The sequence below is a fragment of the Neoarius graeffei genome, chromosome 25 (genome assembly GCF_027579695.1).
Source record: "Neoarius graeffei isolate fNeoGra1 chromosome 25, fNeoGra1.pri, whole genome shotgun sequence".
In the NCBI taxonomy this organism is placed as follows: domain Eukaryota; kingdom Metazoa; phylum Chordata; class Actinopteri; order Siluriformes; family Ariidae; genus Neoarius; species Neoarius graeffei.
The window spans coordinates 58,935,279-58,961,109 of NC_083593.1; the positions used below are offsets into that span (position 1 = coordinate 58,935,279).

General features: G+C 46.5%; 1 protein-coding gene across 1 annotated transcript in view; it reads right to left on the reverse strand.

The window, feature by feature from the left end:
• mamdc2b (MAM domain containing 2b) overlaps positions 1-15,101 on the reverse strand; it is a 36,960-nt gene extending 21,859 nt beyond the window's left edge. Inside the window, 10 exon segments of the mRNA XM_060908621.1 lie at positions 1,116-1,355; positions 8,603-8,619; positions 8,724-8,870; positions 8,967-9,060; positions 10,680-10,963; positions 11,158-11,271; positions 12,703-12,787; positions 14,004-14,254; positions 14,864-14,968; positions 15,071-15,101. Coding sequence (XP_060764604.1) covers positions 1,116-1,355; positions 8,603-8,619; positions 8,724-8,870; positions 8,967-9,060; positions 10,680-10,963; positions 11,158-11,271; positions 12,703-12,787; positions 14,004-14,254; positions 14,864-14,968; positions 15,071-15,101 — 1,368 coding nt within the window.
• Between the last annotated feature and the right edge of the window lie 10,730 nt (positions 15,102-25,831).

The window sequence follows — 25,831 nt, forward strand, 5'->3', positions numbered from 1 at the left end:
ACCTCTGTAGTGCAGGAAGGCTGGGTTCGCGAGGTGAAGGAGACAGTGTTGCGGGAGGCACTGGAGTGGGAGCAGGATCCAGATCAGGATGAGGAGATGCAGGCAGAGGTGTCAGCTGTGCCAGGGTTTTCCCAATTTGATGAAGCAGTTCCTCGTGGCGAGCAAGGGTGAGCGTGCTGGTGAGCGTACGTCCATGGTCGCTCCGAAGCATGTCAAAGCTGCCATAATTCCCTGAAGGTTGGCCGGGTAGACAGTTGAAGCAGCCTCTGCTGAGTCGGTCATGACGGAGTCTTTCTGTTAGGGTTTTGCTGGGATTCGAACCTGGTTCGCTGGTGTGATAATCCAGCAAACCCCCACTAGGCCACCAGGGGGATGACTCAAGTGCAGAGGCGTGAGGTGGAAGTAGAAAAGTATCAAAAACAGTTTATTTACACTATGTACAATCCAAGGGAAAAAACAAAAAGAATAATCCAAAGCTGAGAAGACAAAGGGAAAAATAAAATATCCAAAAGTACAAAACAAAAGCCAAAAAACAGAAAAGAAAAGGCAAAAATACCAACGCTCAGAAGATCCAAAAACACAGTAAATACTAGGTCCAAAAAGCAAAGCAAAGTGCAAAACCAAAAAGACAAGGAACACGGTACAGAGGAAACTAGAGCTAAACATAACAGCACAAAGACTCCGTGACAAGAGGACTGAACTCAGGGGTATAAATACACAAACTAATTAAGGACAGGGCGGGGCAGGAAACAGGCAATAAGACAAAAACAAAACACAGAACACAGTGGTGACCTCTAGAGGCCAAAACAAACATGACCAGAAAAGGAAAAAACAGCGGCCTCTAGAGGCCAAAACAGTCCCAGTCCTAACAGTTACATGGCATCTTTGAATCGCATCTGGCAGCCAATCAGAAAGAGGTATTTTCTGTGGCGGATGTTAATCTGAATCACACACAAGATCAAACAAAATCATTCATTAAAGCTGAGTACAAAAATTTTCACCCCTTTGGACAACAACACGATACATGAAGCAACATTAAGGGAAAAATAATTAGCAGAAAAAGTTTTCCCTCCCGTCCCGAGGCCTGATGTGAGGGACTGGATCAGTGTGATCACCTGAGTGGTTCTGTGAGTCTGGATACTGAGCTCCACGTGAATCCACACGTGCCTTGTTCTGTCACTCGGGGTCCAGACTTGGGCGTGTCTCTGTGTGCTGCTGTTATACAGGTACACTGCTAAAGTGTGCTCAGATGCACTGAAACCTCTGAAAGAGTAGAAGAACTTCAGGCAGTACTTGTGGTTCCCGGGCAGAGACGGTCTGAACAGTCAGCTGATGTCCGTCTGGTAAAGGCTGCACTGTGTGGGGGGCCACTTTTACACTCCCCTGACTTCTCTCTCCCTTTTATGTTGCAGACGGATGCGTCGGACAGAGGGCTGGGGGCCGTTTTGTCCCAGCAGGTGGAGGGGGAGGACCGCCCGGTCCTTTACATCAGTCGGAAGCTGTCAGTGCGTGAGGGGCGCTACAGCACGATTGAGAAGGAGTGCCTGGCGATCAAGTGGGCAGTCCTCGCCCTCCGTTACTACCTGCTGGGGTGCCCTTTCACCCTCTGTTCGGACCATGCGCCCCTCCAGTGGCTCCACCGCATGAAGGATGCCAACGCGCGGATCACCCGTTGGTATCTGGCACTCCAACCCTTCAACTTCAAGGTGGTCCACAGGCCGGGGGCGCAGATGGTCGTGGCGGACTTCCTCTCCCGTCAAGGGGGGGGGGGGAGTCGGCTGCAGGCCGGACGGGCGCCCGGCCTGAGTCGGGCGGTGGGGGTATGTGGCAGCGGGGGCGTGGTCAAGCACCGGTCTGTGACAGGAGGGCGGAGTCAGGGAAGGTAAGTGGCAGAATCACTTCACCTGAGAGCAATTAACCTGTTTGTGTGTCTTCCCAGTGACCGCGCCCTATATGAGGAGGGAGAGTGAGAGCGGAGGGAGCTCAACCCTGAACAGACGCCGGTTGTGTGTGTCTGTGCGAATGATATTGTTAGACTGAAAAGTGTGGCAATAAAGCCAATTTATAAAACCTGATCTCTGTCCTGCCGTCCTCTGTGCTCCACCCACACGTAGGGAGTCTTACAGCGACTAATTTAGAGTTCGATGTGGACAACAGTACGAGTACTTTCTCTCCTGGTGCAAACTCTCTAAGGCGCGTACCCTTGTCGTACAGGCGGGTTTGCCGTTCTTGGGCCTGCCGCAAATTCTCCTGGGTTAGTTGTGTGAGTGTGTGGAGTTTTGCGCGCAGGTCAATAACGTATTGAATTTCATTTTTGCTTGGTGAAGGTCCCTCCTCCCAATTTTCTCGCAGCACGTCTAAAATGCCGCGCGGCTTACGCCCATATAATAATTCAAACGGGGAGAACCCCATGGAGGCTTGGAGGACCTCTCACACTGCAAAGAGCAAGGGTTCGAGCCATTTATCCCAGTTACGCGCATCCTCACTTACAAATTTCTTAATTATGTTTTTAAGGGTGCGATTAAACCGTTCCACTAAGCCGTCCGTTTGTGGGTGATAAACGCTGGTGCGGATCGGCTTAATACCTAATAACCCATAAAGTTCATTCAGTGTTCGTGACATAAACGAGGTGCCTTGATCAGTCAGAATCTCTTTCGGGATTCCAACTCGGGAGATGACGCGGAAGAGCGCCTCCGCAATACTGCGTGCTGAGATATTGCAAAGAGGCACTGCTTCCGGGTATCGCGTTGCATAGTCCACCAGAACTAATATAAAGCGGTACCCTCGTGTTGACCGATCTAATGGCCCGACGAGATCCATCCCAATTCTTTCGAACGGGGTCTCGATTAACGGTAGAGGGCGCAAAGGCGCTTTTGGAATGGCCGCTGGATTTACTAACCGGCATTCACGGCATGCCGTACACCACCTACGGACATCACCGCAAATCCCCGGCCAATAGAATCGGGCCATTATTCGGGCTAGTGTTTTATCCTGCCCTAAGTGTCCAGCCATGGGATTAAAGTGAGCCGCCTGGAATACCAATTATCCGGCGGCTCTTCGGAATTAAAAGCTGCGTGACTTGCTCTTTCGTTTGAGTGTCCTGCGTCACTCGGTATAATCTATCCTTCATAATCGCGAAGTAGGGGAAGGACGGGGTGGCGTTCGGCTGGAGTGTTTGACCATCGATTACTCTCACTTGGTCAAAAGCATGCTGCAGAGTCTCGTCTCGCGATTGCTCAAATGGGAAATGCACGAGGGATTCCCCAATAGAGAGAGGAGGAGCCGGCGGCTCCTCACTCTGGCGCGGAGATGACGTAGACGGCTCTGTGACAGCTGCTCCCGCCAAAGCGACACCGGGACCTCCCCCTGTCAAATGGCAGGACCCACTCTTGACTAAGTGTGTCATTAAACCCCGAAATCCCGGCCAATCAGTCCCCAAAATTAAAGAGTGGGTAAGGCGAGGATTAACCGCTGCCTTCACTATAAATTTTTCCCCTCTGAAAATAATGTGGACTGACACTAAAGGGTAGTGGTGAACATCCCCGTGCACACACAACACCTTCACCAATTGTGCTCCCCCCAATGCCTCGTCTTGCACCAGGTTTTGGTGGATTGAGGTCTGATTACAACCAGAATCCACCAACGCCTGATATGTATCCCCTTGGATACTCACCGGTATGCGATACGCTCCGGCCCGATCGAGGGCGGCTCCTGGCGTGTTGGGGATCCGAACCACCGCGCCCACCTCCATTATCGAGCACTGCTGTTGGAGGTGGCCCGGTTCCTCGCAGCGCCAGCAAACCGGCCCGGGCTTCCTCTCTGCATTAGTGCTCTGGGGCTCACTCACCTGAGGGGGGGGAGAGACAGACACAGAAGGGAGACACGGAAGGGCACCGCGGGTGCGGCGGGCCGGCTGAGGTGGCGCCGGCCCCCGTCTCCGCGGTGGGGGAATGGGGCGAGGAGAAGACACAGGAGGAGGGGAGAGAGAGGGAGAGGAGAGAAGAGAAGAGGTCGTCTGCTGTCCTGCCGTCGGGACAGCCGGCAGATGATCCTCCGCCAGCTCGATTGCCTGATCCAGCGACGCCGGGCGGTGGCACTGGACCCACTCTGCGGTTCCCGCTGGTAGACGCGCGACGAACTGTTCCAGTACCACCTGGTCGATGAGTCCCTTGGCGTCGCAGCTGTCGGCCCTCAACCACTGCCAGCAGGCGTCCCGGAGTTGCTGGCCAAACGCGAACGGCCGGGCGACTTCCTCCAAGCGCAGAGCGCGGAAACGCTGATGTTGTTGCTCTGGGGTGCGTCCCACCCGCTGGAGGACGGCCCGGCGAAGGTCCGCGTAGGCCAGCCGGCGGTCGGCGGGGAGCTGTAGCGCGGCCAGCTGCGCCTCTCCCATTAGCAGGGGGAGGAGGCGCGCCGCGCGCTGTTCCACCGGCCCCCCCGAGGTCTCTGCTACCTGCTCAAAGAGCATGAAGAATGCCTTGGGGTCGTCCTGTGGGCCCATCTTCGTGAGGGTGAGGGTGGAAGGGCCCGCGACGGTGGAGTTGGTGGACCCCGCCGACGCGAGGAGGTGCCGGAACGCCCGACGATCTTCCTGTTGCGCCAGCACCAGGGCCTCGAACCGTTGTTCATGCTCCTTTCGGAGGGCGAGCAGCGCCTGGTGCTGGCTCTGTTGGGCCGTGGCGAGGGCGTGGATCAGGTCGGCGAAGGTGGAGGACTCCATGGGGCTGTTGTCTTCTGTGCTCGGGTCCCGGGTTTCGGCACCACTGTAACAGTCCATGTAGGTGGGTGGAGCACAGAAGGATGGCAGGACAGAACTGTTTAACAAAACTCTCTTTTATTTGCACTTTTCAGATGCAAACACACACTCAGACACATGCACACACATCAGCCGTCTGGTTGTGGAGAGAGAGTCCCTCTGCTCTCACTCTCTCTCCTTAAGAAGGGCGCGGTCACTGGGAAGACACACAAACACATCAATTAACAACAGGTGTAGTGATTCTGCCACTTAACTTCCCTGACTCCGCCCTCCTGTCACAGACCGATGCTAGACCCCGCTGCCACAACAATCAATCAAAATTATGTGCTGCTGCTTCATTTTCACACAACTTTTACTATTTTCACACATTTGAAACGTCATGTGCTTCCTTTTGAGTTACTGCAATTTCAGAATCTGGAAGTAATGTAGGTATGGGTGGTAGAAGTGTGAAGAGTTTTGGTAGTTGTAGTGCATTTTGCAAAAATGTTTATTCATTAAGTTGAAAGGGTTAAGTGACAATTGTTTCACATTTTTACATTTTCACATTTTATTGCAGATGTTACATACATACGCATATACACATGCATATACATGCAAACAATGAGCAAGAAAAAAGTAAATATAAGTAAACATTTAGCATTACCTACAAGCATTTATTAGTGTGTGTGTGTGTGTGTGTGAGAGAGAGAGAGAGAGAGAGAGAGAGAGATTGCAAACAAAAACTCCTTGCTGTTACAGTAAATATAAGTAAACATTTAGCATTACCTACAAGCATTTATTAGTGTGTGTGTGTGTGTGTGAGAGAGAGAGAGAGAGAGAGAGAGAGAGAGAGAGAGAGAGAGATTGCAAACAGAAACTCCTTGCTGTTACAGGATCATATGACAAAAATGTCATATTATGTCCTCCTTACGTTTTCTTTTATTGCCCGACATCACTGCCTGTGTGCTGTTTTGCTGTAGCAGCGAGCTGGATGCTGATTTTACCGCTTGCTACTGCTTACAGCCAATGACAACAAAAAACCATAGCAACGTCAAGGCAACGGGAGGTGGGCCAATCAAAAACCATAGCAACGTCAAGGCAACGGGAGGTGGGCCAATCAAAAACCATAGCAACGTCAAGGCAACGGGAGGTGGGCCAATCAAAGCTTCATAAAGCTTTTTTACCTGCTGTCCCCACCAATAGTCAGCCGTCTTTGAGAGGTCTGTTCACAACTGAAAATCAGCTGGAAGCGATGCCGCGTTTGGTGTTTTTATTCAGCGTTTCCCGCATCGCGGCTTCTCCATTCAAAAATGGTATGGACATTTTAAACTTAGCTGAGTATTGGTATGGACGCGTCCATACCGTCCATACGCATTTTTACGCCCATGCATACATCACATCCCTCACATCCCTCACATACATCACATCCCCCACATACAGTGGTGCTTGAAAGTTTGTGAACCCTTTAGAATTTTCTATATTTCTGCATAAATATGACCTAAAACATCATCAGATTTTCACACAAGTCCTAAAAGTAGATAAAGAGAACCCAGTTAAACAAATGAGACAAAAGTATTACACTTGGTCATTTATTTATTGAGGAAAATTATCCAATATTACATATCTGTGAGTGGCAAAAATATGTGACCCTTTGCTTTCAGTATCTGGTGTGACCCCCTTGTGCAGCAATAACTGCAACTAAACGTTTGCGGTAACTGTTGATCAGTCCTGCACACCGGCTTGGAGGAATTTTAGCCTGTTCCTCCGTACAGAACAGCTTCAACTCTGGGATGTTGGTGGGTTTCCTCACATGAACTGCTCGCTTCAGGTCCTTCCACAGCATTTCCATTGGATTAAGGTCAGGACTTTGACTTGGCCATTCCAAAACATTCACTTTATTCTTCTTTAACCATTCTTTGGTAGAATGACTTGTGTGCTTAGGGTCGTTGTCTTGCTGCATGACCCACCTTCTCTTGAGATTCAGTTCATGGACAGATGTCCTGACATTTTCCTTTAGAATTCGCTGGTATAATTCAGAATTCATTGTTCCATCAATGATGGCAAGCCGTCCTGGCCCAGATGCAGCAAAACAGGCCCAAACCATGATACTACCACCACCATGTTTCACAGATGGGATAAGGTTCTTATGCTGGAATGCAGTGTTTTCCTTTCTCCAAACATAATGCTTCTCATTTAAACCAAAAAGTTCTATTTTGGTCTCATCCATCCACAAAATGTTTTTCCAATAGCCTTCTGGCTTGTCCACGTGATCTTTAGAAAACTGCAGATGAGCAACAATGTTCTTTTTGGAGAGCAGTGGCTTTCTCCTTGCAACCCTGCCATGCACACCATTGTCGTTCAGTGTTCTCCTGATGGTGGACTCATGAACATTAACATTAGCCAATGTGAGAGAGGCCTTCAGTTGCTTAGAAGTTACCTTGGGGTCCTTTGTGACCTCGCCAACTATTACACGCGTTGCTCTTGGAGTGATCTTTGTTGGTCGACCATTCCTGGGGAGGGTAGCAATGGTCTTGAATTTCCTCCATTTGTACACAATCTGTCTGACTGTGAATTGGTGGAGTCCAAACTCTTTAGAGATGGTTTTGTAACCTTTTCTAGCCTGATGAGCATCAACAACGCTTTTTCTGAGGTCCTCAGAAATTTCCTTTGTTCATGCCATGATACACTTCCACAAACATGTGTTGTGAAGATCAGACTTTGATAGATCCCTGTTCTTTAAATAAAACAGGGTGCCTGCTCACACCTGATTGTCATCCCATTGATTGAAAACACCTGACTCTAATTTCACCTTCAAATTAACTGCTAATCCTAGAGGTTCACATACTTTTGCCGCTCACAGATATGTAATATTGGATCATTTTCCTCAATAAATAAATTACCAAGTATAATATTTTTGTCTCATTTATTTAACTGGGTTCTCTTTATCTACTTTTAGGACTTGTGTGAAAATCTGATGATGTTTTAGGTCATATTTATGCAGAAATGTAGAAAATTCTAAAGGGTTCACAAACTTTCAAGCACCACTGTACATCACATCCCTCACATACATCACTTTTCTCACATACATCACATCCCTCACATCCCTCACATACATCACATCCCTTATATACACCACATCCCTCACATCCTCACATACATCACATCCCTCACATCCTCACATACATCACATCCCTCACATCCCTCACATACATCACATCCCTCACATACATCACATCCCTCACATCCTCACATACATCACATCCCTTATATACACCACATCCCTCACGTCCCTCACATACATCACATCCCTTATATACACCACATCCCTCACGTCCCTCACATACATCACATCCCTCACATACATCACATCCTTCACATCCCTCACATACCTCACAGACATCACATCCCTTACATCCCTCACATACATCACATCCCTCACATACATCACATACATCACATACCGTACATCACATACATCACTTTTCTCACATACATCACATCTCTCACATACATCACATCCCTCACATACATCACATCCCTTACATCCCAAACATACATCACATCCCTCACATACATCACATCCTTCACATCCCTCACATACCTCACGTACATCACATCCCTCACATACATCACATCCCTCACATACCTCACAGACATCACATCCCTTACATCCCTCACATCCCTCACATACATCACATCCCTCACATACATCACATCCGTTGTTAAAAACAGATTTTGAAGAAGACATTGTGTCTATTCTAATTTAATTATTAAACAGAACGACAGGTAAGTCAAACTTTCACATTTAACTTTTTTTTTAAAGGAAAATCACTTTAAATGTTAGAACGAAACTTTATTCGAACTCACCTGAGTAAAGGTGATAACTGAAAGAAGATCCAGTCAGTGGATTATTGATGATGAGTGTGAAGTGTAAATGTACAGTGGTGTGTCTGTGTGTTTGTGTGTTTGTCTGTGTGTGCTCCTGTACCTCTCCCGATCGTGTGATCTCCCTTGCGGTACACGTTGGGCCGCACTGAGGCCCGCTTCCACATTTCACTCTCCGTCATTTTCTGTGTGTAGTGACAGAAACCCAGTTCAAAGTCACAGTCTGTCTCTGACGGGTCAAACACGGGCTCTGAACAAACACACACAAACACAACGGAGTTCATCAGGAAACCTGAGGGTCAGCACCAGGTCAATCTGAGGTCATGGTGTTAACCTGAAGAAGTACCTGTTCCTGCAGAACACGATTCTGGAGAAAACACAATGTCATCCAGCAGCACACAACCTCCTTTTGGACTGTTAAACCACACTTCAAATACCACCTGCACACACACACATGGCTTTAAACATATATAATACCAGTCAAAATTTTGTACACCCCAATCTACTCATTGACTGGTGTTTCTGTATCATGACGATTCTCCACACTGTAGAACAAAACTGAAGACATCAAAACTATGAAATAACATCTGGAGCATATACAGAATTATGTGGTAAACAAAAAAGAAGAAAGAAGAAACCTTTATTTGTCACATGCACACTTCAAGCACAGTGAAATTCATCCTCTGCATTTAACCCATCTGGGGCAGCGAACACACACACACACACACACACACACACACACACACACACACACACACACACACACACGCACCCAGAGCAGTGGGCAGCCACACCAGAGCGCCCGGGGAGCAGTCAGGGGTTCGGTACCTCGCTCAAGGGCACCTCAGCCCAAGGCCGCCCCACGTCAATCTAACTGCATGTCTTTGGACTGTGGGGGAAACCGGAGCACCCGGAGGAAACCCATGCGGACACGGGGAGAACATGCAAACTCCACACAGAAAGGCCCTCACCGGCCACGGGGCTCGAACCCAGAACCTTCTTGCTGTGAGGCGACAGCGCTAACCACTACACCACTGTGTTAAAAGCAATCTGTTTGATATTTTAGATTCTTCAGCATATCCAGTGTTTCCCTTGATGACACTTTACACACTATTGTCATTCTCTTAAACAGCTTCATGAGGGAGTCCCTGGAATACTTTTCAATTAACAGCTGTGTCTCATCAAAAGGTCATTAGTGGACGAGTTTCTGGCCTTTTTAATGAGTTTGAGATCAAACAGTAAATAGTAAATAATAAATACAGTAAATAGCCTGATTCCACAACTGTAGTAATCCATATTATGTCAAGAATTGAACAGCTAAGTAAAGAGAAATGACATCCATCATTATTTTAAGACAGGAAGTAACTTTTAATTAATAAAAATAAAGACAAAATACTGAATTGGTAGATGTGTACAAACTTTTGACTGGTTCTGTATCTGAAATAATTAATAATATAATTACAGTTCTCAAGTGGACATGTTCAGCTTGAAGTTCCCTCAGTAGGCAGCATGTTTAGGCAGCATTATCATTAGCACTAGCATTTACACTAGCTATTTAATGGCTGATGCACTTACACTATTATATTTAGTTAGAAATGATTAACATTAACTATCCTGTTAGCTACCAAGCTATCTAACAAGCTAACATTAAAACACTATGATTTCTGGTAATTTTTTTCATGTAACACCACAACTAAACAATAAACAAACAAGCTAGTCATGATGACAGTTTCTAGCTAACATAACTAGCCAGCTAGGTACTGAGATAATATTACTGGACAAAAGTGTTTGGTTTATAAATCTTATGGAGTTATCTTATCTTTCTGAGCAATTTTCCAGTTTATCATCACTGATAGAACATTTGCAGGGCACTGAAATTAAAATAACGTATGAAGGAGCACAATGGTCACTGTGCAGAGAAGCTAACAAACAGCACCGCGTGGATCATCACCAGCTAGGGGATCACAGTAAGCTCCACCCATCAGCTGTTTCAACCAATGAATTTCCAGTGAAGTCGAGCTGCTGTGAGGACAGTGTTAATTAGCAGAGTTTACCACACCTGTAGGGGATAGGGGGTGCTCAGGGGCACCTGGACAGGAATCCACACTTGAGTTTTGGCTTCCTGCTCCATGTGGTTGCTCTCAGGCAGGTCTGCTCTCCACAGTTCCCTGTACTGCCCCACCCGGTCCCTGCTGTACACTGAGAACATGTGACCCTCTGTGTAGTCCTGCTGGTACTGAAAACTCAAACAGCCTGCCATGGGCACCGAAGTCATGGGTGACACCAGCATGGCCGCTTCCTTCAGAGTTCTGCAGTGAATCGAGTCCACATACATGTAACGACCTGCTAATGAGAGCGAGGTTCATCAGCCAGGAAGGGTTCAGAACATGCTGTCAAATATAATGTTTGATATGATGTGAGATTTTATCATTTTTATCACAGACAACATTCAAAACACAAAGAGGCAGAAACATCCACAACTCAAACACACACCATGCTGCACATTACAGGGTGGATCTGCGCATGATTTGGCGTACCCGTCCCATCACTGAGTGCAGGGTTGTTCAGAGCTCCTCTCCCTACATACCAGTTCACATTCCCACTCCACTGACTGGTATAACCACACAGGTGAGACTCCTCAAAATCACACTCTGGAAACAACAACAACAACAACAACAACATGAACGACACATTTACACATCAGGGTTCTGGTGGAGAGGTGGCGCTTTAATGATCATTAATCTACAAAATACAGAAAAAGAACAAATATTATAATCTCTTATACACTTGTGTGTGAACCTTTTATAAAGTTGAGGTCCAGCAGAAATCTATAAACCTTAATCATCCCTAGAACCCTTAAAGAACCCTTGAAGAACCCTCGCTTTTAAAGGTTTACATCTCTAAAAACTACAGTTTATTATCCAGTTATTAATTAATATTAATATAATGCAAATATTATTTCCACTCCCTGGACACTTTAATAGGAACTCATTGTTGGTTCTAAGATCCCTGTTCTCGGCTGCAGGAGTGGAACCCAATGTGTTCTTCTGCTGTTTCATGCTGAGATGCTTTTCTGCTCACCACGGTTGTAAAGAGTGATTATATGAGTTACTATATCCTTCCTGGCAAAAAAGCTCGAACCAATCTGTCCATTTCCCTCTGACCCTCTCTTATCAACAAGGCGTTTGTTTCCACCCACAGAACTGTCGCTCACTCACTCAGTGTTTTTTGTTTTCTGCACCATTCTGTGTAAACTCTAGAGACTGTTGTGTGTGAAAACCCCAGGAGATCAGCAGCTTCTGAAATACTCAAACCAGTCCATCTGGATCAAACCAACACCCATACCACAGTGAGAGAAAGTCACACTTCACTGTGAGATCACAATTTTTCCCATTCTGATGTTTGAACATTGTGAAGATTAATTGAAGCTCTTGATTTGTATCTGTGGGATTTGATGCATCGTGCTGCTGTCGAGGGATCGGCTGATTACAGAACTGCAGGAAACAGCGGGGGGGGGGGGGATGTAGGGGTGTTCCTAATAAAGTGGTCAGTGAGTGTATAAGAGTGTAAAAGTGGATATGTGGATAAACATTGACAGTTTTTTGGAGTTCAGGAAAAAATAAACTCTGTATCTCGGTTCTAGAATATGAAATCACTCTTTGGTTCCCTCCTTGGGGAAAACGTTAGAAATTTAAATCCCCATGTAGAACCCTACAGGCTCTCGGTTCTCCTTCGAGATGAGTTTCCGTGTAGAACTGCGTTAAGAAGCTCAGAGAGCAGAGATGTTCCAACAACAGCACCAGAACTTCATCCGTTTAAGTGTTATGTGAATTCAGTGTGTTTTCTGTGTTTAATAAAGACACAGTGATGATGTTACACCACTGAAGGTTTGCTGAATGTTGTTTATCTCCAGAAGAAAGTTAAAAGTCTTACAAAAACAACTGCAGGCAGAAATAAGACAAAAACTAGGCACACTTTTATAGTTACACTGTAAAGTCTGTGTTATAAAAGTATCTCAGAAAAGCATTTACACAGTAAGTGACACTGTTTTGTGTGTGTGTGTGTGTGTTTACATCACTGACTAATGCAGTATTTATCCGAAATACTGATCTCAAAGATGGACACACTGCTGCCTTCAGCCAAGCCACGCCCACCCTCAATCACAGTCTATAACACACACACACACACACACACACACACACACACACACACACACACTCATTAATAATTCATATATATACTACAGAAATATAACACAAACATAAACACAAAAATGATCATAATTTGAATAAGAATGTAAATCTCAGAAATTGTGGAATCTCTTACAGAAAGTTTGACTGAACATTTATTCACATCGATTTATAAAATTCACATTCAGTGTTATGATCAGCTCATAGTTCTTATTGTATTGGTTTAGTTCCTCATCCAAGGAATAATAATAATAATAATAATAATAATAATAATACAAAGAAATTTTCTATATTTTTATGCCTTTACTGTTAAAAAAACACTAAAATTATGTAGTCATTTTTATTCCTTTTTGTGGAGAATGTTAAATCTGTTTTTCCCAAAATAAAGACGATCACACTGCCTGTTTGTGGCGTCGTTTAAAATAAACCACATGAAGGTTGGAGACTTTTCTAGAATTTAAGCAAAAACAGGCTGGAAGCTGGAATATTTGTGTTCTGCTGTAAAATGAAACATTCCTGGATTCTTCACTCCCATGGTGCAGTGGGGTTTCAGCAATGACTCAGAAGGTCATGAGTTCAAATCCCAACACTGTTTAACTGTAACTGCTGTGTCCATGAGCAAGACCCTTAATGTCACAAATGAGCACAAGTAATACAGGAGTTATAAATATAAATAGTTACATATTTTATTTTTCTTTCCTGTTTTTAGAATGGATCAGATTTAATTTAGTTCAGTGTAAGATCTGAAAAATGCACCACATGAGACAGAAACTCCAAAATGGATCTGTTAAAGTTAACACCTGCAGCATTGTGATCATTAGAGGACAAGAAAAACTGAACACATCGTTTTAAACACAGCCTTGAAGAGAAAATAATCAGTGGCAACGTTGCACTAAACAACTTTATTTCGAGTAAAGTCAGTACAGGTCATATATTCTTTCAAAAAAGATTTGGCTGTTTGTTCTGTGCATCACGATGTAGTGAATAAATGTTCATGGATGTGAATATAATGAGACAAATCTGTGATTTCTGATAAACTGCTGAGGCTGAGAGAAGCAACTACAGTCCGTGACCACTATAATGATATCATGAATAAATAAAAAGGTTAGGTTTATGCTATAATTTTATTTTCCATTAGCTGTATCTGGTCCCCTGTGTAGATGATTAGTGGCTCTTCTTCTCCCATCTCTCACCTTGTACGGTTCGGTGGAATTCTGCAGGTCAATGGTGGTGATGATCCAGCTGTCTGAGGGTCTGCTGGCTGACCAGAGCGTGTGGTCGAAACTCTCTCCCTCTGAACGAGAGAGAACCTGAAGTGAACCAGCACCGGTGATCTGATAGATGAGTCGAAGGCAGATCCAGTCCTGCAGCTCCACATCAGGACCCAACAGAACTGCCTTGTCCCTGTCTCCCTGCGAGGTCACGTCCACTGTGATGAAATGCTCTGAAGAAGGCAAAAGAAGAGCTTTCAGTCAAAACAAGAACAGCAGAAAAACACAGAGAACAGCACATCCAAAAAGAACTGCACATCTCCAGGGAACAGTTGATCTAAACTGAACTGTACATCTATAGAACAGAGCTCATTAACAGAGAACAGCTCATTCACAAGGAACAGCACAACAGGGAGAACAGTACAACCACAAAGAACAACACATCTACAGAGAACAGCTCATCCACAGAGGAAAAACACATCTAAACAGAACAACTACAAAGAACAGCTTATACACAGTGAACAGCTCATCGACAGAGATCAGTTCATCTACAAGGACAAACAAATCTGAAGTGAATGGTACATTGACAGGGAACAGCTTGTTTACAGACAACAGAACTCTGAAATCGTGTGCATTACTTTGCTCTATTATTATTATTTTTGATGAAGATACGCATTGCTAATAATCAGATATTTTAATTCCCTGAGTCACGACACTTATCATCTTATAAAACAGGTTAAAAAGATCATCATTTTGGGAGAGTTGAGGTTTCTAGTTTGTAGTTTATTTACAGTTCTTGGTGTTCAGTGTTAGATCATTTTCATGTTCAGATCATTCCTTACCATTAGGGTTGAGGTTCCAGCTGAGAAAAGCTTCATCTGAGGTGTAGTCACACATCGTCTCCTGAAACCTACAGGAGCCTGGTAACGTCTTTCCTTGAGCCATTGCTGTAACATGATCAGACAATCAGACTAGCACAACACCAGGCTGGACTGACACCCGTTCCCTTCTTTTCTTCCTTGTGTCCAGGATTTAGGGTTTGTACTCACCAAGAATGATGAGAAAGACATATGGAATCATCTTCTCCTGAGTGAAGAGCTCCATTCTCCTCAGTCAGAGATCAGCACGTGTTTACCAGGTTCAGCTCCAGAGATGAACTAATGTGACCTCTCCTAAACTGAGCTGGTCTTCAGATGAGAGCAGTCTGCCTGCCAGAAAGAGAGTCTGAGAATGAAAGGGAGGAACTGAGAGAGAGAGAGAGAGAGAGAGAGAGAGAGTAGATAAAAGGATGGCTCAGGTAATATAAATATAAACCAAATCCACATTAAAATCTCTCCAGCTGCATGGTATGAGTAGATCATCACAACAGAAATGTATCTACTGAAAGCTCATGTCCTGCTGCCTCTGGTCCTAATTAAAGCACTGAGCATCAAGAGTCCAGTGTCCTTCACATGTTCCTCACCTTTATTAAACTGGTGTTGGATTGGAGTCTGGGGAGGAACCACTGAACTCCTGGAGGTCCAGTAGATTGAGGAACTGTACAACACTCTGTGGATGATGACAGCATGAGGAAGAAGTGAAGATCATACCTGAACTATGGCTTCGTACTGTAGAATTTGAAAATTATTAAAGGACCCATGGCATGGTGGTTTGTTGATGCTTTAAACGGGCTCATGGAGGTTTCCGGATGTTATATCCGCAGCCTTTCTCGAAATGAACCCTCGGCATGTAGATATAGCCTCCTGGGAGAAAGCCCCATTTCAGCGCTTTTCCCAGTGCGTCATTTTGCTAATGAGAAGCAGGAGGCGGGGAAGGATAGAGGGTGGGGGCGGGTCTTATCATTAATATTCATGACATGTAAACGTGTTACCTCTGATTGGCTAACAGCACTGTGACGCTACCTCCAGTGGGTCAGAACAAGCGGATGTGGGTGTCTTACTATGGCGAGAGAGAAGGAACAAACCGCGAAGGGAAAAATACCGCGCGCGGACGTCATTAAGGTGCGACGCAAGGAAATAAAATAAATTCAACAAATGTTTGGGTTTTTACTGAACAAACAAACAAATAAAATGAATGAGTGACTTAAAAAAAAGAATGTGGGTGTCTTTGTAAAAACTGTTTTGATTGGCTATTATAACAGAGCATGCTGCATGCTTTTTGGTTTTGTAGCGCAGAGTACCTGGCTAACTGCAGGAAGCGGTTAGCTGCACAGCTAATGTAGCCATTGCAAGGCTAACGTGGCACCGATTTTAAAACACGGCAAAACGACTTAACAGTTATACACTTACTTGTTCGGTGTTTGTGGCTGATGCGGCAGGGATGCTTGGTACGGACCCAGGCTTCAGTGACAGTTGATGTGCTAGCAGCAGCAGCTGCTGGCAGAGTTATTGGAAAGGGTGGAAAGACGGTGAATGAGCTACAGAACCTAACTGCAGCTGAGGTGGTGGTTCCTAGAGAGCAGACTCCTGATGAGCAGGACCAGGTTATTGTCAAAATCATCGGCCACTTTTATGCAAGTCAGCTGGCCCAGAGGAAGATCAGAGACATTTTGACACAAGTTAAGCAGCAACAGAAAGGTGGTATGGGAGGCCCTCCGGCATCTCACCCACAGAACCTGTCAGAGCTTGGGCCCCACCAGGGAATGACCCAGGAGCCTAGGAGGAAGTAACAGGCTCCAGCCCAAAACTGGATGGACAGACGGATGGACAGACAGAGGAGAAACAGCAGACTGACAGAGAGAGCGACACACAGACCCAGCGGTAGACAGGGAGAAATGAGCATTTAACAAAGAGGGGAATAAAAAGGAAATAAAATGCCTGAGAGAGTACAAAAGTTTAGAGAAAAGAAACTAGAACTTGGAGTGATTTAAAAATAGGGGGAAAAAAGAAGAGAGAGAACTAGGAAACAGAGACCAGATGCCAGGTCGACTGACTGGGCATGGCAGGGATTCCTTGTGGCAGCTGATGAAATAATAATGGCTACGTGGCCTTGAGAACCCTGAGAGACGCGCTCATGAATCGTATTATGCTTGGGGCACCCCTGCCATCACCAGTCACTCAAGTATTTTAAGGGTGTTTTTTTAAGAAGAGCTATATGTATAGAAATGTTTATTCAGAGGTATTATAATGAAATGCAGTGAGGCAGAGGCGGGGGAGAGGGGAGCGGAGAACCCATCACATCGAGTCAATAAGGTGACATCCTTCACCTACAGAAAATTATGGGAGGGGCCATAGCTGTTAACACTGCTCTTTAAGTCCCCGGCAGTAAACTGTTGGGGGTAAGGACAAATAAAGAAGAAGAAAAATGAGGTTGTAAATATAATCTTCATGAATTTGTATTGAAGCACTGTTGAAGCACAGTGAGGGTACAGTAAGTGGGCGGGCCGAGGCTGACCCTGCAGTTCTATTGCAGAGGCTCAGCTCCGAGACGTAAACTTCAACTCCAGCCCTGAACTACGCCCGCGATGCTTGCCGGCGCGTGGCCCACGCCCAAATGGCATATTTTATATATATTATATATATATGATATGTGAGTTAACCTGGCCCCTCAGAGAGCAAAGAAAATGGCAGAGGAAAGGGAATGTGGCACTGGGATCGGACCAATTTTTACAGATATTTTGAGACATTTAAATTCGGCTTCCAGTATCTGGTTTTTGCTGGTGTATGGTTTTTAAAAAAAAAAAAAAAAAAAGTTTTTCCTTGCCACCGTCGCCACAGGCTTGCTCATTGGGGATAGATTAGGGATAAAATTAGCTCATGTTTTAAGTCGTTCAAATTCTGTAAAGCTGCTTTGCGACAATGTTTATTGTTAAAAGCGCTGTACAAATAAACTTGATTTGATTTGATTTGATTTGATTTGATGTGCAAAACCTGCCCTGTACTGTCCCAAGTTGTGGAAACATGCATCAGGAAAATGCTTCCGACAAACATACACCGTCTTAGGTAGACTTGACGGCGTATTATTGAAGTAAATAAAATTAAGCCACTGCGTCTTCAGGGGCTCTCCCGTCGGCAGTAAAAACAGACTCTTTTCTGTGTTGTCACATCCATGTACAGCGCAATTTCCATGTTTCGCTCGCTTAGGTGATGCCATGTTGTTGTGTCCTCTATGGTCTCCTCACTACAACTGGGCGGGGCAATCCATACAGTAGGTGGGAATCCAGAGGGGGGGCGTGGGGATCATCTCCCTTGCTGACGTAGTAAAGGGAAGAGTTTATCAACGCGCCGTTTTGACGTGCCATTCTCAAATGTTGGGCATAGTTTGGTTTACACATTATGAAATTTCTAGCCGCTGGGGTGACTTAAGAAGGTCAGAGGAACTCATTTTAACGTTAAAAAACCTCAGAAAGTGAACATTTCATGCCTTCAACGTGAAGATGCTTCTCCATTTCACCTCCATCCTGCTGAAGTTCACATCAAAGACTAAACACAGCTTTCACACAGCAAATACCGTCAGGTTAAGAATTATTAAAAAAATTTTTTAAATGTAAACACATTTATGAGACAACAGACACATAATAATAATAATAATAATAATAATAATAATAATAATAATTGAAGAAAGATGTCAGTTTAAGTTAAACTTCAGTTTCATTTGTTTTATTCCTGATGTTTTATTTGGAAACAGTGCCCTCCTCCCTGTTCCCTCCTCACTGCACAGTGCATTATGGGAACTCAGCCCCCCCCCGCGCACAGGTTGTATGGTTTGGATTTGACCCCCCCAGCGGTGCATTGTGGGATATTTTACACTGCAGCCTCCTGTCAGAAATAATTAATAGAACAGGAAACCTTCTTACCCAGTGTACTGTATAGCCTGTGACAGGGTGTGGTTTGGGACAGGATGAAGGTGACACATCTGGACCACATTAAACCCGAATCCCGAACACCCCTCAGAGATGCTGTTTTGTTACCATGACGGCGTGTTTCCTGTAGAGGGCGCTGTTCAGGAGCCTGGATGCTGTATTATTAACGGCGGGCACTGGTGACTGAGAGAGTGTGTGGGTGCGCGCGCAGGGTGTGTCGCGGAGGATGCGGCTGTAATCCGGTGCGACTCTGCACGCGCACCGCGCCGCCCTCACCTTCACTGTCACCGCGCGCGGACACAGAGAACCGAGAGGAACATGAACACACCGGACCGAACTGAGCTCCATCACCCATCCGCTCCCGAACAGGTAACCGTGTGCGCGTGCGGTCCCGCATCTCTCCGGTTCACGGTGAAACGGAGTGTTTAATAACACACACACACACACACACACACCATGACCTTTTAAAGCGCGCGCGCGAGACAAACCGGGGCAGCGTTAATGAGATCAGCGGGAGGAGAGTCTGAGTGTGAGTGCAGGCCGTGGGCTTTAAACAGCCTCGGAGCTCAGACTCCGCAACAGAGAGGATCAAAAGCACAAAGTTCTCACAGCGTTTAATAAAATATGCTCAGAGAGAAGAATCCGAGCTCAGGGGTTTGAGACGCAAATTGCAGCAGGATCAGTCACAGCATCCATCTGTACACCGAATGTGTGTGTGTGTTCGTCACTGTGTGTGTGTGTGTGTTCGTCACTGTGTGTGTGTGTGTGTTCGTCACTGTGTGTGTGTGTGTTCACTGTGTGTGTGTGTGTGTTCGTCACTGTGTGTGTGTGTGTTCACTGTGTGTGTGTGTGTGTTCACTGTGTGTGTGTGTTCGTCACTGTGTGTGTGTGTTCGTCAGAGTGTGTGTGTGTTCGTCAGAGTGTGTGTGTGTTCGTCACTGAGTGTGTGTGTGTTCGTCACTGAGTGTGTGTGTGTTCGTCACTGAGTGTGTGTGTGTTCATCACTGTGTGTGTGTGTGTTCGTCACTGTGTGTGTGTGTGTGTTCGTCACTGTGTGTGTGTGTGTTCGTCACTGTGTGTGTGTGTGTTCGTCACTGTGTGTGTGTGTGTTCGTCACTGTGTGTGTGTGTGTTCGTCACTGTGTGTGTGTGTGTTCGTCACTGTGTGTGTGTGTGTTCGTCACTGTGTGTGTGTGTGTTCGTCACTGTGTGTGTGTGTGTGTGTGTGTTCATCACTGTGTGTGTGTGTGTTCATCACTGTGTGTGTGTGTGTTCATCACTGTGTGTGTGTGTGTGTTCATCACTGTGTGTGTGTGTGTTCGTCACTGTGTGTGTGTGTGTTCGTCACTGTGTGTGTGTGTGTGTTCGTCACTGTGTGTGTGTGTGTTCGTCACTGAGTGTGTGTGTGTTCGTCACTGAGTGTGTGTGTGTTCGTCACTGAGTGTGTGTGTGTTCGTCACTGAGTGTGTGTGTGTTCGTCACTGTGTGGGTGTGTGTTCGTCACTGTGTGTGTGTGTGTGTGTGTGTGTGTGTGTGTTCATCACTGTGTGTGTGTGTGTGTGTTCATCACTGTGTGTGTGTGTGTGTTCGTCACTGAGTGTGTGTGTGTTCGTCACTGAGTGTGTGTGTGTTCGTCACTGAGTGTGTGTGTGTGTTCGTCACTGAGTGTGTGTGTGTGTTCGTCACTGAGTGTGTGTGTGTTCGTCACTGAGTGTGTGTGTTCGTCACTGAGTGTGTGTGTTCGTCACTGTGTGTGTGTGTGTTCGTCACTGTGTGTGTGTGTGTGTGTGTGTTCGTCACTGAGTGTGTGTGTTCGTCACTGAGTGTGTGTGTTCGTCACTGAGTGTGTGTGTGTTCGTCACTGTGTGTGTGTGTGTGTGTTCGTCACTGTGTGTGTGTGTGTGTGTGTGTGTTCGTCACTGTGTGTGTGTGTGTGTGTGTGTGTTCGTCACTGTGTGTGTGTGTGTGTGTGTGTGTTCGTCACTGTGTGTGTGTTCGTCACTGAGTGTGTGTGTTCGTCACTGAGTGTGTGTGTTCGTCACTGTGTGTGTGTGTGTGTGTGTGTGTGTGTTCGTCACTGTGTGTGTGTGTGTTCGTCACTGAGTGTCTGTGTTCGTCACTGAGTGTCTGTGTTCGTCACTGAGTGTCTGTGTTCGTCACTGTGTGTGTGTGTTCGTCACTGTGTGTGTGTGTTCGTCACTGTGTGTGTGTGTGTTCGTCACTGTGTGTGTGTGTGTTCGTCACTGTGTGTGTGTGTGTGTTCGTCACTGTGTGTGTGTGTGTGTTCGTCACTGTGTGTGTGTGTGTGTTCGTCACTGAGTGTGTGTGTTCGTCACTGTGTGTGTGTGTGTTCGTCACTGTGTGTGTGTGTGTGTTCGTCACTGTGTGTGTGTGTGTGTGTGTGTGTGTGTTCGTCACTGTGTGTGTGTGTGTGTGTTCGTCACTGTGTGTGTGTTCGTCACTGAGTGTGTGTGTTCGTCACTGAGTGTGTGTGTTCGTCACTGTGTGTGTGTGTGTGTGTGTGTGTGTGTGTGTTCGTCACTGTGTGTGTGTGTGTGTGTTCGTCACTGAGTGTGTGTGTTCGTCACTGAGTGTGTGTGTTCGTCACTGAGTGTGTGTGTTCGTCACTGAGTGTCTGTGTTCGTCACTGAGTGTCTGTGTTCGTCACTGTGTGTGTGTGTTCGTCACTGTGTGTGTGTGTGTGTGTGTGTTCGTCACTGTGTGTGTGTGTGTGTGTTCGTCACTGTGTGTGTGTGTGTGTTCGTCACTGTGTGTGTGTGTGTGTGTGTGTGTGTGTGTTCGTCACTGTGTGTGTGTGTGTGTGTGTGTTCGTCACTGTGTGTGTGTGTGTGTGTGTGTTCGTCACTGTGTGTGTGTGTGTGTGTTCGTCACTGTATGTGTGTGTGTGTGTGTTCGTCACTGTGTGTGTGTGTGTGTGTTCGTCACTGAGTGTGTGTGTGTGTTCGTCACTGAGTGTGTGTGTGTGTTCATCACTGTGTGTGTGTGTGTGTGTGTGTGTGTGTTCGTCACTGTGTGTGTGTGTGTGTGTTCGTCACTGTGTGTGTGTGTGTGTGTGTTCGTCACTGTGTGTGTGTGTGTGTGTTCGTCACTGTGTGTGTGTGTGTGTTCGTCACTGAGTGTGTGTGTGTGTTCATCACTGTGTGTGTGTGTGTGTGTGTGTGTGTGTTCGTCACTGTGTGTGTGTGTGTGTGTGTTCGTCACTGTGTGTGTGTGTGTGTGTGTTCGTCACTGTGTGTGTGTGTGTGTGTTCGTCACTGTGTGTGTGTGTGTGTTCGTCACTGTGTGTGTGTGTTCGTCACTGTGTGTGTGTGTGTGTGTTCGTCACTGAGTGTGTGTGTTCGTCAGTGAGTGTGTGTGTCTGTGTTCGTCAGTGAGTGTGTGTGTCTGTGTTCGTCACTGTGTGTGTGTGTCTGTGTTCGTCACTGTGTGTGTGTGTGTGTGTGTGTGTGTGTGTGTGTGTGTGTGTTCGTCACTGAGTGTGTGTGTGTTCGTCACTGAGTGTGTGTGTGTTCGTCACTGAGTGTGTGTGTGTTCGTCACTGAGTGTGTGTGTGTGTTCGTCACTGAGTGTGTGTGTGTTCGTCACTGAGTGTGTGTGTGTTCGTCACTGTGTGTGTGTGTGTGTTCGTCACTGTGTGTGTGTGTGTGTTCGTCACTGTGTGTGTGTGTTCGTCACTGTGTGTGTGTGTTCGTCACTGAGTGTGTGTTCGTCACTGAGTGTGTGTTCGTCACTGTGTGTGTGTGTGTGTGTTCGTCACTGTGTGTGTGTGTGTGTGTTCATCACTGTGTGTGTGTGAGTGTTCGTCACTGAGTGTGAGTGTTCGTCACTGAGTGTGTGTTCGTCACTGAGTGTGTGTGTTCGTCACTGTGTGTGTGTGTGTGTGTGTGTGTGTTCATCACTGTGTGTGTGTGTGTGTTCATCACTGTGTGTGTGTGAGTGTTCGTCACTGAGTGTGAGTGTTCGTCACTGAGTGTGTGTGTGTGTGTGTTCGTCACTGTGTGTGTGTGTGTGTGTGTGTTCGTCACTGAGTGTGTGTGTGTTCGTCACTGAGTGTGTGTGTGTTCGTCACTGAGTGTGTGTGTGTGTTCGTCACTGAGTGTGTGTGTGTGTTCGTCACTGAGTGTGTGTGTGTGTGTTCGTCACTGAGTGTGTGTGTTCGTCACTGTGTGTGTGTGTGTGTGTGTGTGTGTTCGTCACTGTGTGTGTGTGTGTGTTCGTCACTGTGTGTGTGTGTGTGTGTTCGTCACTGTGTGTGTGTGTGTGTTCGTCACTGTGTGTGTGTGTGTGTGTTCGTCACTGTGTGTGTGTGTGTGTTCGTCACTGTGTGTGTGTGTGTGTGTTCGTCACTGTGTGTGTGTGTGTGTGTGTTCGTCACTGTGTGTGTGTGTGTGTGTGTTCGTCACTGTGTGTGTGTGTGTGTGTGTTCGTCACTGTGTGTGTGTGTGTGTTCGTCACTGTGTGTGTGTGTGTGTGTGTTCGTCACTGTGTGTGTGTGTGTGTGTTCGTCACTGTGTGTGTGTGTGTGTGTGTTCGTCACTGTGTGTGTGTGTGTGTGTGTTCGTCACTGTGTGTGTGTGTGTGTGTTCGTCACTGTGTGTGTGTGTGTGTTCGTCACTGTGTGTGTGTGTGTGTTCGTCACTGTGTGTGTGTGTGTGTGTTCGTCACTGTGTGTGTGTGTGTGTGTGTTCGTCACTGTGTGTGTGTGTGTGTGTTCGTCACTGTGTGTGTGTGTGTGTGTTCGTCACTGTGTGTGTGTGTGTGTGTGTTCGTCACTGTGTGTGTGTGTGTGTTCGTCACTGTGTGTGTGTGTGTGTTCGTCACTGTGTGTGTGTGTGTGTGTGTTCGTCACTGTGTGTGTGTGTGTGTGTGTGTTCGTCACTGTGTGTGTGTGTGTGTGTTCGTCACTGTGTGTGTGTGTGTGTGTGTTCGTCACTGTGTGTGTGTGTGTGTGTTCGTCACTGTGTGTGTGTGTGTGTGTTCGTCACTGTGTGTGTGTGTGTGTGTGTTCGTCACTGTGTGTGTGTGTGTGTGTTCGTCACTGTGTGTGTGTGTGTGTGTGTTCGTCACTGTGTGTGTGTGTGTGTGTGTGTTCGTCACTGTGTGTGTGTGTGTGTGTGTGTTCGTCACTGTGTGTGTGTGTGTGTGTGTGTTCGTCACTGTGTGTGTGTGAGTGTTCGTCACTGAGTGTGAGTGTTCGTCACTGAGTGTGTGTTCGTCACTGAGTGTGTGTGTTCGTCACTGTGTGTGTGTGTGTGTGTGTGTGTGTGTGTTCATCACTGTGTGTGTGTGTGTGTTCATCACTGTGTGTGTGTGAGTGTTCGTCACTGAGTGTGAGTGTTCGTCACTGAGTGTGTGTGTTCGTCACTGTGTGTGTGTGTGTGTTCGTCACTGTGTGTGTGTGTTCGTCACTGTGTGTGTGTGTGTTCGTCACTGAGTGTGTGTGTGTTCGTCACTGAGTGTGTGTGTGTGTTCGTCACTGAGTGTGTGTGTGTGTTCGTCACTGAGTGTGTGTGTGTGTTCGTCACTGAGTGTGTGTGTGTGTTCGTCACTGAGTGTGTGTGTGTTCGTCACTGTGTGTGTGTGTGTGTGTGTGTGTGTGTGTGTTCGTCACTGTGTGTGTGTGTGTGTTCGTCACTGTGTGTGTGTGTGTGTTCGTCACTGTGTGTGTGTGTGTGTGTTCGTCACTGTGTGTGTGTGTGTGTGTTCGTCACTGTGTGTGTGTGTGTGTGTTCGTCACTGTGTGTGTGTGTGTGTGTGTTCGTCACTGTGTGTGTGTGTGTGTGTGTTCGTCACTGTGTGTGTGTGTGTGTGTGTTCGTCACTGTGTGTGTGTGTGTGTGTGTTCGTCACTGTGTGTGTGTGTGTGTGTTCGTCACTGTGTGTGTGTGTGTGTGTTCGTCACTGTGTGTGTGTGTGTGTGTTCGTCACTGTGTGTGTGTGTGTGTGTTCGTCACTGTGTGTGTGTGTGTGTGTGTTCGTCACTGTGTGTGTGTGTGTTCGTCACTGTGTGTGTGTGTGTTCGTCACTGTGTGTGTGTGTGTTCGTCACTGTGTGTGTGTGTGTGTGTTCGTCATTGTGTGTGTGTGTGTGTGTTCGTCACTGTGTGTGTGTGTGTGTTCGTCACTGTGTGTGTGTGTGTGTGTTCGTCACTGTGTGTGTGTGTGTGTGTGTTCGTCACTGTGTGTGTGTGTGTGTGTTCGTCACTGTGTGTGTGTGTGTGTGTTCGTCACTGTGTGTGTGTGTGTGTGTTCGTCACTGTGTGTGTGTGTGTGTTCGTCACTGTGTGTGTGTGTGTGTTCGTCACTGTGTGTGTGTGTGTGTTCGTCACTGTGTGTGTGTTCGTCACTGAGTGTGTGTGTGTTCGTCACTGTGTGTGTGTGTGTTCGTCACTGAGTGTGTGTGTGTTCGTCACTGAGTGTGTGTGTGTTCGTCACTGAGTGTGTGTGTGTTCGTCACTGTCTGTGTGTGTGTGTTCGTCACTGTGTGTGTGTGTGTGTTCGTCACTGTGTGTGTGTGTGTGTTCGTCACTGTGTGTGTGTGTGTGTTCGTCACTGTGTGTGTGTGTTCGTGTTCGTCACTGTGTGTGTGTGTGTGTTCGTCACTGTGTGTGTGTGTGTGTTCGTCACTGTGTGTGTGTGTTCGTCACTGTGTGTGTGTGTTCGTCACTGTCTGTGTGTGTGTTCGTCACTGAGTGTGTGTGTGTGTTCGTCACTGAGTGTGTGTGTGTGTGTTCGTCACTGAGTGTGTGTGTGTGTTCGTCACTGAGTGTGTGTGTGTGTTCGTCACTGTGTGTGTGTGTGTGTTCGTCACTGAGTGTGTGTGTGTGTTCGTCACTGTGTGTGTGTGTGTGTGTTCGTCACTGTGTGTGTGTGTGTGTGTGTTCGTCACTGTGTGTGTGTGTGTTCGTCACTGTGTGTGTGTGTGTTCGTCACTGTGTGTGTGTGTGTGTTCGTCACTGTGTGTGTGTGTGTGTGTTCGTCATTGTGTGTG